The sequence below is a fragment of the Psilocybe cubensis genome, chromosome 11 (assembly GCF_017499595.1).
Source record: "Psilocybe cubensis strain MGC-MH-2018 chromosome 11, whole genome shotgun sequence".
Taxonomy (NCBI): Eukaryota; Fungi; Basidiomycota; class Agaricomycetes; order Agaricales; family Agrocybaceae; genus Psilocybe; species Psilocybe cubensis.
The window spans coordinates 84,181-99,242 of record NC_063009.1 but is presented as its reverse complement, the minus strand read 5'-3'; the positions used below and the strand labels follow the sequence as shown (position 1 = coordinate 99,242).

The 15,062-nt window shown below is 49.1% G+C and overlaps 2 protein-coding genes across 2 annotated transcripts; one reads left to right on the top strand and one right to left on the bottom strand.

The window, feature by feature from the left end:
• Positions 1-916: 916 nt before the first annotated feature.
• JR316_0011204 (uncharacterized protein) lies at positions 917-1,188 on the top strand (the record flags this gene model as incomplete). The annotated part of the gene is made up of 2 exons (XM_047896865.1): positions 917-1,100; positions 1,169-1,188. The coding sequence occupies 2 exons, from the start codon at positions 917-919 to the stop codon at positions 1,186-1,188; spliced, it is 204 nt and encodes a 67-aa protein (XP_047743274.1).
• A 10,779-nt stretch (positions 1,189-11,967) lies between these two features.
• On the bottom strand, positions 11,968-13,173 carry JR316_0011203 (uncharacterized protein; the record flags this gene model as incomplete). Its single annotated transcript, XM_047896864.1, has 2 exons — positions 11,968-12,720; positions 13,144-13,173. The coding sequence occupies 2 exons, from the start codon at positions 13,171-13,173 to the stop codon at positions 11,968-11,970; spliced, it is 783 nt and encodes a 260-aa protein (XP_047743273.1).
• Between the last annotated feature and the right edge of the window lie 1,889 nt (positions 13,174-15,062).

The following is a 15,062-nucleotide window of genomic DNA, read 5'->3' as shown; positions in this document are numbered from 1 at the left end:
GTTCGCAGTGTTGGGCGTGGTTTGTTCATTCTGCACGAAGACGAAGACGAGACGAGAGTTCGGAATCAAGGTAGCGCGTTTGTCACACCGGCATGTACTGATTTCATCGCAAGTGGCTTTGAATTCGCATTGGAAGAACGGATGACTGCGATTCCAACAAGAACCACAATTTGTGACGTACATACACACAGGAGAAGGAGGATTATCCACTTACTGACGATCACTCACTCACGCACTCTCTCCCCTTACAACATGATCCTTGCCAAACCCACCAGCCAACTATCCAACTTCAAACCCAAAAACGAGACGGACACGGAGGCGAAAGGATGAAAATCAAGACTGTGCGACTCTCGTTACATACAATCAACATGTATCAGCGAGGGAAGGACGCAGCAGATGGGGAAGAGGGGGTGTTGGGACGTGTGAGTTGAGTAGGACTTTGGTTGCGGAGTTATGTGAGCGTTGTGTTACACCGCGAGGTATATTGGGACCCTGTGAGTTTCCGTGTCATGCGCTGTTGGGAAGTGTAGATAACGAGGGGAAGGGGAAAGCGAATCACTACACTGAGATGTCTACCTCTCATTATCCATAATTCCTCAATCGACGCTCATCAACACCTCTCATCACCCCAACCGCGCTCACGCAATCTCAGATGCATGATTCATTCAGCGTCCCGGATTTTTGTATGGAGCCCGATACTGCTGCAGCAAGGACAGGTGTATCTGCAGTGATCAAATACATAGTTATTGTCCTGGAAATCCGTAGTTCTGTGCCGGCGCGAGTCATTGTAGCCGGAGAAGGCATGGTGTGAGAAGTGTCATGGTATCAATAATCACACCATATGGTGCACAAACAATAAGGAGTTTTTATGCCTGTGAAAAGATATTCTTGCGAGCATTATGATAAGCAGATGAAGATGTCAAATGTTACGGATAAAGACGACCAATCTACGTCGAGTCGAGTCGTCTACTCTTCATCCCAGATGCTCAACGAAACGCGCACAATGCTTGCTCCTGCAGAAATCCATCCATACATATCGCTCGCAGTACCGCTGCACTGCAATTCGTTATCTGTCTATAGCTACTCTCCAGCATTGACAGGTATGTCATCTATGAGACCGTCCAGCTTACTACCCAGACTTCTGATTCATGTTGATGTTTGTATACAGGATGCAACCGACAAGCGTGAACATCGTCATCCACCCTTGATCAATGAGCTTTGAGGACATTATCTGTAAGGAATTTCATGCGCCATGTTTCATGCTTCAGCTTGCAGCTTGCTAACCAAACATCTGCCGACAGCCTCATTGTGGTTGTATTATGGGGCTTTTGCCCCGAATGAACTGAGGATATGTACCAACTCCTAATCCTTGCAACACCTTTCCAGAATGGATCCCTGCATACACTGCTGTTCGTCAAAATGCAATCAACGATTCAGACAAGGAGTTCAAACCACCGTCATATCCCTCATTCTCATGTCAGATGGGAACCAAGCAAATCATACTGCCAAATGGGTCATTGTTAAAGACTGCAGAAGTAGTATTTGTAGAGTAATATTAATAAATATTGATTGTGCATTCAGCCGTGTGGCTAGATTGTATTATTCATTTTCTTCTTAATTTTTCATATCACTGAGCTTTGTATACGTGAAAGGGTGTGGTAGTCTGAAAGCATTTTAGCCTGTTAGGCACATTGTCCTAGTTTCGAGCGCAAGGGGTATTCATAGCTGGATCCATCTGCATTTGATCAGCAGAATTAATGACGACGTAAAATTTAAGTGACAGCCACTTGAGGTGCCATTCAGCAGCGAGAGCAAATATACCCCGGGGATTCAAAGACTAACAAAGAACATGATTCGGAGATGTAGTGTGTAGTCTGAGCAGAAACGAGGCAGATCTCAGCGTCCGGGAGTACGCTTACGTCCCTCTGCACACTGCCCCAGGTCCCAGTGTTGACTCATAAGTTCATACCCTACCCCACTCACGCCGTCCACCCATCCACCCATCCCAACGTTACTGACTGTCGCGTTGTCGTCAAATTCATTGATGGCGCGGAGGTTTAAGAGGGAGGCGTCAGGTGGAAACATGTTTGCCTGTAACGGAGGGATCGAATGGGGGTGAGAGTGCGAGTGGTGAGGGAGAGGTTGTGGTGGAGGTGGAGGTGGGCGGGAACCTGAAGGGATGCGAGGACGCACCATTGTCCGCATTGCATGTCGCGTTCGTGGGCATGTTGGTGGGAAGAACGCAGCGCGAGGATTCGCTGAGCCTCCTGATTGGCATGTGGATCATGGCTGGACGGTTGTTGCTTGATGTTGAAAGTCTGTCGGCGATGTACTGCATTTCATTATGTATGCGGTGATGCTTGTTGTCGAGAGAAATACTTGAATTCCAGGGCTGGGTCATCGTAGGTGTGTAGATAGAGAGGGAAATGGGGAATGTGTTGTGGATTCTTGAATTTCCATGCGCCAGAGCGTAGAAAGTCAAACGCGAACCACTCACCTTGAGTATCCTCCTCCACAATTTCTCAACCAATCTCATGACATCCCTTGTCCTCATCTTCGTCCTCGTCCTCGCCGCCAACCGCACACTCCACCTTGATTTCTAACCTTTCGAGTCCCAAAGTCATTCTGCTTCGCTAAGAACTGCTGATAAATGTTCTACAGGCGCGACACGTGTTTCTGCAACTAATCTCGAATTCGCGGATTGTGTCAGAAACGCACCGCGTGGTCGTTGTGATACGTGTAAGCGACTCTATGGCGACATTTTCTTTTTCAGGCACTGGACGAGTGAGTGTGGGAGGTGTTTGACGACGAACAACGATGGGGGTATGCGAGTAGGAGGACGGGAACGAGAGCGAGAGCGAGAGCGATGAAGAGGCGGTGTTGTAGCGAGCTCGGAAAGACGAAGGTACTGCATGTATGCGCCCAAAAATACGCGGGATCCAGGTGGAGCATGATGTATCTCAACAAATTGGCATGCGTGGAAGATTCAGAGGGTAAAGGGAGGCACTGCACTGCACCAACGGAGTACTAAATGAACCATCGCGCCGAGTAGGGTATACCGAGAGTCGGTGATTGACTTGGTGTAGCTGCCGCGACGTCGATGGTTTTGCATGCGCCAGTGCACGGGTGCGAGCGATGGAAGAGGTTGGGGAGAGTGTCGTCGTGGTTTATGTGGTTCCAACTTCCATGCGAGAACGATGGAGAGCAAAATAGAGTGCTTACCAAACTCGACACCAAGTCCCCCACACTTCTTAACCCTTTCGAGCTTCCCTTCCCTTCTGTTTGAATCGTTGTACTCGAGGCAGAGTTGAGTGGAGATGGCAGTGAACAAGCAGCGCGCGCGTTGTTTGGCCTTGCTGTTGTCAAGCGCATTCAAACTCCGCTTTCACGCGTCCACCCGGTATCATTCGCCTCGATGACCCTTCTCTACTTTTTCTATCGAGCTAATGAAATGCTGTCGTTTGTGTTTTAAGAACTACAATTATAAAATGTGCGCGCCCAGATGAGATTTCATGCGGATTAGCTCCCTTGTCCCCGGTTATGTTGTGCATCATGGCAAGTCGCAATCTTTAAAGTTGGTGATTTTGTCATGATTGTGTGTGAAGTCTCACGCTCATCACTCAAAAAACAATATATAATCTAATCAGCCTCCATCGATCCAGTCGATGGACTGATAAGATACTAATTTTAATTTTACCATCCTCTGCAACTTCAATCACCGCTTTTCCCTCTTCCTTTTCCCTACACCAGCCTTGCCCTTGGAGAAAATCTCCTCCCGGCTCCTAAAGCAACTGTCATAGTCGCTTCTATGACCTTGCATTTTTTGGGGCTGCTGTTCAGTTTCCCCACTATCCCCATCTCCAGTTGATCCTCTCATTCCGACTCCTTGCATAACAAAACTGTCAGTGCCATGATATCGAGAGATAGAGATCCACAAAGTACCTTCCATCTTCGTTTGGGCTCGGTGCCGGTCGAGGCATCTGCTCAACAGGAATATCATACCCGGAGCCGTGCCTGTGGTGTTGTTCCCGGTGCTGGGAAGTTCTATATTGTGCGTTTTATGTCTCTCCGGATGGATGACAGAAAGTGTTTGCATGTTCGTTACTACTGTTTCTCGGTATAGCTACCCTGGATGGTGATACGCCTACGAGCGTGTGAGGTGCGGAGCAGAACCAAAAGAAGTTGAGACCACTGGGAAACACCCAACACTTCGTAGAAGGTGCGTAATGGCGAGATGCGCTTCCACAAAGACCTCTAACCACAATTTGACTAGTAACTGAGTGTAAGCCACTCAAGGACTTCGAACCACTCTGGGGCGAGATAACGACACGAAATTCGAGCGCGAAACGATATATACGAGAGGTTATGAATATCAGATGGTAAACGAGAAGAGGGGAGCGAACCAATGGGTTGTTTTTCTTCTAGCTAGCTACTACACCTGAATTTATAGTAATCTAGCCATAGCAACTCTGAAACAGCCAAGAAAAATGTATAAAAATTCTAGAAGGCGTAGCATATGGAACGAAATGGTATATCAAAGTTTCAAGTGGAACGAAAAGGAAATGAGTGTTTGGCGCTTGGTTTTCTCAGGAGGATGAGGAGGTCAAGAGGTGTCAGTGTCCGATCAAAGTCGTGGGAAACGGTGCCAAGATGCCGATAGCTGACTCAACAGTGCAGTACGCGAGTCTAGGCCAATAAAAAGGGAGAATAGGTGGGGAATACTGTTTCTTGAACATTCTATGTGCACGACGATAAGCTTGTGTGGGCGATATTGCCAGAGCGGGTGCTTTGCGAAATGTCGGAGATTGAACATGTGACACGGCATATCGTGGGAGAATGGACTTGTGTTCGAAACGTTTCCGCGCGCGCAACCGACCACGGCTCATCATCTCCTCCCTACTTAACTTCTGACTGTCCCCAGTCAGTTGTATCGTAAAGGATATTGATAGAATGTGTACTGAGAGTCGAATGCATGGGACTGGCATGTATTAGGGCAAAATAGGAAGGGGTGTTGACAAATACATAGATTAGGAAAGAAAGGAAAGACATGATTTATGTTTTGAAGTGAGTTGGGGTTATGGTGATTTTGGGAATAAATAGATGGGAAGCACTGGATGTGGAAGTGATGAGGGAACGGTGAAAAGGTCATGGCCAATAGTGAAATGTAGTTTGGAGGCAGGGAACTCCTCCCTACTTAAATCAAGGCTGCCATTACTCTTCCTCTTCCTCTGGGTCTTCTTCGTCGGCATCAACATCCTCAACGTCCTCAACGTCCTCAGGGTCGGGCGCTGAAGTATCCTCAAGCTCATGTAGGCGGTGCTGCGAAACATCGAGTAATTCATCAAGAGGCGGCAAGTCCAAAGTTCGACGAGCAAAATATGGAATAACTCGGAATGCAGCAATAGGCCGATCAAGAAGTGTGCCGTCGAGCTCGGACAGAATATAAGCTCCACCTCGATTGCGAGAGATGACGATAAGAGGACCTAAATATCGCGTGCGCATCTTGCGATTGAGTGACTTTGCAATGCGTGTGTTGCGGATGAGGACAAGATCACCGAGCTTGAATTCATAGCTACGGATCTGGTGGGCATGCTCTCTTTCAAAGCGCACAGCAGCCTTGCGACGTGCTTCATACACCTTAGAGTAGAGGCGTTGGAGGTCTTCTTGCCGTTTCGAAAGAGCGAGTGCACGACGAGCAATGAGTTCAGTGGTGGAGAGAACCGATTCGGGAGGCGGAAGAAGGTAGGTTGCTTCGCTGATATCAAGAGGAATGAGTGGTTGAGTGCCCGTGAGAGCGAAATATGGCGAACATCCCATGCGACGCCTTGCGGTTACACGTTCTGCCCAAAAGACGAAGTGTATAAACTGTTTCCATAAAGATATATCGCCGTCCGTCACCTTGAAGATAGCCTGCCGCACGTCAAAGTGTGCACGCTCCACGATTCCATTGGCACGCGAATTGTAGCCTGAGACGCGAATGTGATAGATGTGATATCGTTTAGCAATGTACTCTATCGCTTTGACGATTGGGGGGCCGTTATCCGTCACAATCTCCACTAGAGGTCCGTATCTGAATACTAAATCACGCATAATCCATTCGCCAATCGTTTGTGCAATCTCGCGTCGAAGTGGGCAGTATTCAGGGAAGTGGCAAACTGAACAACGAGCTTGGATAAGATATTTGAAGCCACCCGACGGAGGGAGGTGCAGCGTGTCCATATACGCTTTGGAGAAGAGTGGTGCGGGTATAGCGACAGTGGGAGGGATGAGAATGTCATGAGTGCGTCGAAGTTGGCAAATATGGCATGTGCGAACGAACCAGCCAATGTCAAAGCCCATGAATGGCCACCAGAAGCGTTCAGCAATCAGAGAATGTGTTGCATAATACCCATGGTGTCCCACATCATCATGCGCAGCTGTAATAATAAATAAGCGCTTCTCAGCGAATACAACGACCTTGTGTCTTCCATTGGCATCCTTCCGCCACAGGCGGTCAGCAGAGATGAAGAACTCGGTGCAGTATCGCATAAAAGACGCATATTCACTATCAGACATGTCGGCAGGACGTTGTAGGGTTTGGTGCCATATACGGACTTGAAAGAGGCGGTTGTCAGCTTTGTGGGCGAGTTCAGAGCGTGGAATAATGGAGTACGAGGGCTTGGGAGTAACGGGAGGCGATGGAGCCGAGTCACTAGACTCCTGAATGGGTGGGGCTGGTTCAACTGTAGTGGAAGTAGCAAAGATTACAATGTGAGGCTGTATCAAGGCGGCGGGAAGGATGGGGTTTAAGATGTGCATAAAACCGTGCATTTCGTCGATCCAGTCTTCAAAGTCGTCCTCAGGCTCGGGTGCATCTCCAGGCTGTGGCTTGCGTCGTGAAAGACCATCTGGACCGTGTAGAACGCCTGGTACGTGCACTAGTTCAAAGTGGAACATGAGTATAGCACATATCCATCGATTTATAGTTGCTGAGGGTGCAATATCGGGGTTTGACAACATTCCTTTGATGTACTTCGCATCTACCTCGACTACGAGGTTGCGAACACCCAAAATATACAGTTTGAGTGCGCGAAGTGCACGAAATAATCCGTACAGCTCGAGTTTGGGTTGCGAATAACGCGCCTCGCGTTCGTTAAGCGTTATGGATCCGAAACGGGCGAAATATCGAATGCGCGGGTTGCTGGGGTCGCACTGAGCAAGGATGTGACCTACTGCGATGGTGGAAGTGTCAACCGAGACGATGACAGGTGCAGGGGAGGTGTAATCGATGGGACGAAGTGCAGGTGACTTTAACAATGCCTCCTTAAGATCCTGCTGCGCGCGTTCTTGATTTTGAGTCCACTCGAAGTCCTGGCCTTTGCGTGTGAGCTTGACGAGATGATGGGCTCGATGTGCGAAGTTACGGATGAATAATCGGCAGACTCCAATGGTACCAAGGAAGGAACGGACATCAGAAAGGTCCTTGCATGGCCCCCAGTTCGAAATAGCGGCGACGCGTGATAAATCCGGGAGACGGCCTTCGTATGTGCATCGATGGCCTAGAATGGTGACTTCAGATGCACAGAGAATCGATTTGGGGCCAGAGAAAGTGCCTCCGCTGTATTTCATGCGTTGCACTACGCGATTAAGACCTTGGAAGTGCTCCCAAACGAAGCGTCGTATTCCAGAATTTTCCGGGATAGTTTCAAAGTTGCCAGAGGGAAGTATATAGCGGGAACGTGGGCCTTTGATGGGGACGTCGTCGATATATGGGACAGTGGTGTGAGGAATTTCTGGCTGCAAAATGTATGTGACGTCGTCGTGGAATATAGGGACAGAGTTAGTCCACCCCATAGGGAGTGTAGTGAGGCGAAGGGGTCCGAAAGGCGTTTGGAATGTGGTGTAGTCTCGTGAAGACTCTGCTAGGGCGCGCTCGTCATATCCAACAAACAAATCCAATAGTCCAACGCATGCTAGTGCTGCAAATTGCTCTGCAATCTGTTCAGTGAATGGAGTAACACCCGAATGCGCAATGGTGACTGCGTTGAGCGGCTCCAGTGATTGCACAATACGTAAAGACTTCCCATCCTTCTTGACAACTGCAAACCAGCCGCCTCGGTACGACGCACAAGATCTTTGAAGCACTCCCGCATCGAGCTTCTTCTGCAGAAGGCGACAGAGCTCGTCATAGATGCCAGGGGGAATGGGTCGATTGCGGACTATCCAGGGTTTGTGCGGAATGACTGGAATTTCCACGGGCGGAAAGAAGTCTTCTCGGAAATGACCACGCTCGGTATCATTCCATGCGAAGCCATCTTGATGTAGCATCATGAAGTGGTGCAAGAGGTCGCGCTCGGCCGGCCACAGGAAGCTTGAAGAGTGTGCTGCATCAACTAGCTTCATGCGCTCGTCGGTATAGCGCCCAATAGGTTGAAATGGAGGAGGTGTGGTGCTCAGGGATGGTAAGGAGGCGAGAGGATCTCCAATAATATTGCGGATAATTTGATACTTCTCCGGAAGCTCTCCATAAATAGGTCGCGTCTTCTTTGATACTGGCTTATACTTCTTCTTGGTGGCGGCAAATATTGCTGGAGTGGGGTCTAGATTTGAGGAAGCGGATTCTAATGGGAAAGGTAATGAATGTTGAAGATTAAAGCACAATGGGAAGGATTGAGTGGGCATGTTAGGAATGTTAGCTGGACAGAGGTTGGATAGAGCTGATGTAAACAAAATAGAAGAGGATTGAGTGGTTGTGGAATTGAGGACAGAAGAGATTGGGGGAATATCAAGATCACAGGCTGAAAAATACGAAACTGAGATAATATCCGAGGACTCTAGAGGTTCTACCGCTTCAAGAAATATATGCCCTTCCTTGATGCGTATCCTGAGTGCTATGAGGTTGGCAGACACTCCTAGATCCTCGTTCCGTGAAAATCCGAGTGGCGACAGGCAAAGCGTGGTGGTCCTCTTGGTACAGTGGGTATAGTGACTACCTGACCCGAGTTGGGGTCTGCTACAGTAATTGTCTGGTCTTCATTGCGGAAATTGCGCACAACACTCTCAGTCAAGATGTCAAACGGTCTGCCAAGCAAGATATCGTACGCAGGCGCACGAATAACGTGAACTTGCATATACAAGGTGAGATCCCCAATGCGGAAAGGGACATTGCGTGCGAGACCTAATGACTTATCAACTGTTCCATTTGCAGACTGCATATTGAGCGTGATTGTGGGGTCATAAATAAGAGACAGCGCGTGGCAGACTTCCTCGGACATTGCAATGATTTGGCTCCCGGGATCCAAGATGCATTCAACCTTAAGGTTGTTGTCTACGATGGGAAAAATAGAACGAAGCGCCGCAGATTCCTTAGCAACAGCAAGTCGAGTCGGATCGGGCTCTTCTCCTGGACGCAGCGAGCGATAGTACTGCTCAAAAGGATCGTCTACAATGGTTGCACCTTCAGGAGGACTGCGATGTTGGCTTGCTGCGAGAGCAACGGCGACTGGCATGGACTGGTAAGCCTTTTGAGTACGCTGTTGCATGTGTTGACCCTCTAATATGTTTGTTTGGAGTGTAGAGTCGGTGGTAGGTGTGCGCTTGGCAGTAGTCGCATCTTTGTAATGTGCACGAACGTCTGGGGCAATTGAGAGCAATTCCCGCTGCGTGAGCGTAACTGGAGCATCAAGGGAGCGGTTATAGACGGTAGAAACGACTTCTGCATCTTGTATTGGTGCAGCGGTGCGGTACGCGGGCTCTGCCTTCTTTGGAACGGTTTTTGGTTGCGCAGCAAGGTTGCGATGAAGCGGTGGCAAATAATTTGCATCTCGGGCGTTGCGAAACGGGTGTTCTGGCTCTTCTTCAGGCTGAGATGGAGGAGGAGGTGGAACAGCTTGATTTGTGGACTTGGAAACGTTCTGAGACTCTTGGGGATCCGGTGTTGATGCTGGCGGGTTAGGACGAGTACCAGCTGCATCCGCACGCAGCGCTTCATTGTTTGCGGCCTGCTCCATGTCGCGTATCTTCTGGGCACGGGTGCGAACAGTAGGAGAGAAGTCAGGGCGCCGTGCACGAAGACTAAAGAGTTCTGCTTCAAGCAGCGCGATGCGGTCATCAGCTGTGAACTGATAAGCCGCTTGATGTGGAGACAACGCACTGGAAGCATTGGGACTGCACTGAACTGCGCCAAGCATGTTGGACGAGACTGTGGCTGCCGCTAGCTGTCCAGGATTGCGTCTGTGCCATTCATCAATGCGCTCTTTCAACAGAGACCCAGTAATCTCGCGTGGAACGAAAGCACCTGTAGGTAAGACTACCTTTCCCTCAATATTGCGCTTAGCCTTGCCAGCACGAATATATTCGTCCACTAACTCGCAATTGCGAATATAGTGATCCCGACCACAGAAATTACACTTCACATCGCGAGGAGTCGCATCAGAAGACGCAGGGAAGCGTGAGCGTTGTGAAGTTGCATTGATAGCCTCAAGAATCGACTTGGTGAACTCTGTAAAGATAGACCCAAGCTGCTCCGTCTTGACGATGCCTTCCAATGGGACTATTGCTGGAGACGAGCCTGCAGAGGTTGCTGGAAGCGAAGAAGCGATAGAATGTGTGCCATGAAGCACAAAACGAGCTGCAGCTTGCACGTCTGAGATATCATAGGGTTCGTCGGGGAGATGGTCAAGGAATTTGAGCTGTAGACGTTGAGATACCTTCGCCCAAAGCTCTGGAGGAAAACCACGTATGTAAGCACGCTTTTGCTCAATCTCTGAGAGGCGTTGACGCGAAATAAGGAATTTGGTGATTGCCAGAAATTGCGAATGGTAGTCGGCTAGGTCTCCGAGTGAGTGAATGCCTAAGCGCTGACGATTTCCAATTAACAAATCCATGTCCGCCATAGTGTACCTATATTCTTCGTCCGCAGCTGGGTAGAGCTCTTGAATGGCTTTCTTGAAGTCCACATAAGTCTTGGTGGGGTCTGAGAACTCTGGCAAGGTTTCCCATATGTCTGCGACCTCAATACTGACATAACGAGTGGTGTGTTGCTTTTTCTCCGCATCCAAGGTGACTGCTGCAGCTGAGAATAGGAACTCCAGCTCGGAGAAGTATCGCTTGAGCTCTCTAGGCTTAGTGTGGTCGAAGGTGGGCGCACTGCGATCGCCACGAGCAGGCATTCGAGTGGTCATGGTGGTTGGAGGTGATGGTGATGTTACGGAGATGTTGGGGTTGATATTGAGTGCAGAAAAATAAGCAGTAATGGACGATACCGAAGACGATGGAGAATGAAGTGGCGAGGGCAATTGAGAAGAAGTGAAGAGAGGGGAAGTGAGGATAGGGAGATTGTTGTGTGTAGCGTCGACGTCGGGTACCTCAACAAAGAAAGAGTCGTCGGTAAGATCGTCGGGGTTTTGGAACGCCGAGATGAGCTCGTCTCGTAGCGTTTGTGAGCGAGTAATACGGGCTGTGGTTGAAGCTGCAATGGTTATTGAAGCACCCTCGCGGTGGGCTCCAAAATGATACGCCTACGAGCGTGTGAGGTGCGGAGCAGAACCAAAAGAAGTTGAGACCACTGGGAAACACCCAACACTTCGTAGAAGGTGCGTAATGGCGAGATGCGCTTCCACAAAGACCTCTAACCACAATTTGACTAGTAACTGAGTGTAAGCCACTCAAGGACTTCGAACCACTCTGGGGCGAGATAACGACACGAAATTCGAGCGCGAAACGATATATACGAGAGGTTATGAATATCAGATGGTAAACGAGAAGAGGGGAGCGAACCAATGGGTTGTTTTTCTTCTAGCTAGCTACTACACCTGAATTTATAGTAATCTAGCCATAGCAACTCTGAAACAGCCAAGAAAAATGTATAAAAATTCTAGAAGGCGTAGCATATGGAACGAAATGGTATATCAAAGTTTCAAGTGGAACGAAAAGGAAATGAGTGTTTGGCGCTTGGTTTTCTCAGGAGGATGAGGAGGTCAAGAGGTGTCAGTGTCCGATCAAAGTCGTGGGAAACGGTGCCAAGATGCCGATAGCTGACTCAACAGTGCAGTACGCGAGTCTAGGCCAATAAAAAGGGAGAATAGGTGGGGAATACTGTTTCTTGAACATTCTATGTGCACGACGATAAGCTTGTGTGGGCGATATTGCCAGAGCGGGTGCTTTGCGAAATGTCGGAGATTGAACATGTGACACGGCATATCGTGGGAGAATGGACTTGTGTTCGAAACGTTTCCGCGCGCGCAACCGACCACGGCTCATCAATGGCCTATTCACCACGTTGTACGGGTGATGTCTGTCTGACGCCGCCTGGCTTCGCATCACACCCTGTGAACGCTTCTCTCGCAAGTGGGGTGACGTGCGAATGAGAACGGCTGGGTCTACCGTTCCACTGGCCAGGCTATCCACGACAAGACGGTCCACAATCGACTCGGATCCCTTTGCAACGGAACCAGAGGTTCTTGTGGAATCAATGATTGATGTCGTGTTTCCGATGTCGATGGTTTGACTTGAGAACTTTGCATAGTAAATCTCCAAGAGATCCCGTGGGGTAGGTCCCACCAACAACAAAGTATCAGTCCAAGGTCCAGGGGTGTAATTCAACGACAATGTCGCCTGCGACGCCACTCCAGATTCTGTAGCACCAGCACCGGAAGAGTCTCGAGTATGCTGAGGCGATTTGGGTGTGCTGATGGGAACAGTTTGGGAGTTGTGAACGTGAACGACGTTGACGTTGAATGTCTACATTTCTGAGTGCTGGAAAGTTGAAATGACAAAGTTTAGCAAAGATGCAGGAAGGTTATGGGTGTCTGGGAATCAAATATGATTGTTCATTCCGTATTATATGTCAAGAAGCTACCTCTTAGCACGCTCCTTCCATGAAGTGGCAGTGGCGGGTGTGAATTATAACCTGCGTGAGGTCGCATGTCCTCGGTATCAAAAAACTAACCTCAAGGCGCAGAATTCCGAGTCCAGTTCCGTGGAACAGAAATATACATAATTTTAGTCGCCGTATGTTATCCGGTCATCAGTTGGTAACCTAATCCTTCCGATTGGATGCTGCGCTCGATGAAGAAGTAAATGAGTATGTTGAAGCGGAGATCTGTAGAGTGAAATGAAAGGTATGAGGTTCATGTCACCTCGCAAGCAATTCGTAGTACAAACACGCGCAATCGCGATATGCGCCTCAGCCATGTGTACAAAACGACCTGTGTTTGCCAATTAATCCCGCTCTACATCTTATCTCCAGTCATCGTGAGTGCATGCACCCGTAGACTTTGATACCTTATCTTTAACTCATGGTGGAAGGAAAGCAGCACTGAGAAACCCATATTCGTGTTTTGCAAGCACTGCATGAATGAGTTGATAGTCTTCGACGGCAGCGGAGGCATGGGATAGGAGGATAAAGCGGTGTGAGTGTTCAAGGTCCGAGAAATGGGGGTATTTTGTATATGCACCGACGAGCACCTAGGGAAAGGTAGCATACACCTGACATTTCACTGCACTGGCGCATCCATACAGTATACCAGAGTCGTTATTACAGACCTGGTATAGCTACCGCGGCGTTGATTTTTCGCGTGCGCCGGCGCACTGGGAAGTCGACAGTGCAAGCTACGAAGAGGAAGGGGAGAGGTTGGTGGTGGTTTTTGTGGTTCCGGTCGAGAAACAAAACCATGATGGCAAAATTTGCATCAACGTACAAGAACTGCAAAGGGTATAGGTCACCAGACGAGCACAGGAGCTGAGGGACGAGGGTACTGTGCAAGAGATTCATTGGTCTATGGCTGTCTGTTTGCATATTTACTTCATTCACAAACCAAGACACATATTGTCTGTCATTTGAAAAATTAAACACCACAGAACTCTCCGTGACTTTAAATGTTCATGTATTGTGTTCGCAAGACCCTGCAAGGCATATATCACCGCCATGGCCTGCCCAAGTCAAGAGTCAGCAGCGGAGTTTGAAGTCTTTGACAACAGCAAGAACAAACAACGCGACACTGGTTGTCTTCCACCACCATCTCGTCGGACTCATCCCCCACCCACTCAAACGACAACACGAGCATTGTGATACGTAATTGGGGGAATTGGACGCGGGATAGCAAAGTCGAGGCGCAGATGACGGTGGAGGAGCGTCTAGGTGAGTAGTTTGTATTCAATGTTTGTCTTTTTTTCGCTTTGGCACCTGGAACGGCACTCGAAAAACCCTGCAAGCCTCCCCCTCCGTCTCTTCCACCCTCGTTTACCCATTGCACTGGAACACATTCTCGATCGACGCCGGTGCAGCTACACCGTGTCCATATGACAGTTGGTGTGCTTCCTGCGCCAGTGCAGTGGAAATAATGGTTTTTCTATCTTGTGTTCTCTATGTTGCTCCCTGTCCGGACATTGACATGTTGTATGGTACCCCGTTTGTACAACATCGATTTCTGCATGGACACCACGCCTCTCTCGTCCGGTTTCGTCCGTTCGCAGGAATCAGTGGATATCGCAGCGTTGGTGATTCTGGTTGTCTTATAAACTTCATACCTGTCGGGTCCATGTTTTCTTTCACTCTCCCCCACAATCGCAATCTCTCACCCTAAACCCAGACAGTGCACGCCACCCTCGCTCTCTTGACTACCATACCGTCGACACTAAGCGGATGCACTACAGCCCCGCACTTCCTCCAATTTGTGACTTGTCCCGCGCAGAGTGTGGTCTTCCATGGGTTCTATGGCACAGGCAAGGGGGTAGAACACTGGAACAAGGTGGCTCCCCGGCCTCGTGACAAGGGCATATATGCACTTCGACGTTCAAGGGCAATGCACAGATGCTTACATGTACAGGTATGTGGGCGGTATTTTGGTGTAGATGGTAATGTGGTTGTGCCTTTTGAGAAGCTCGGTGTACGCGGGTGTGCGTGCAGGGGGCTGCACAATGGTTTTGCAAATGGGTTTTTTGACCTTATGCGCGTGCATAGGTTGATTTAACATTCCTCATTTGCAATTTCCTTCACTTTTGCCATCTCCTGCGGTGTGGTGCAATGACAATCTGAATTGAGCAGCTAAGCGCTACGGGAGGGAGGAAAAACACCTACATTT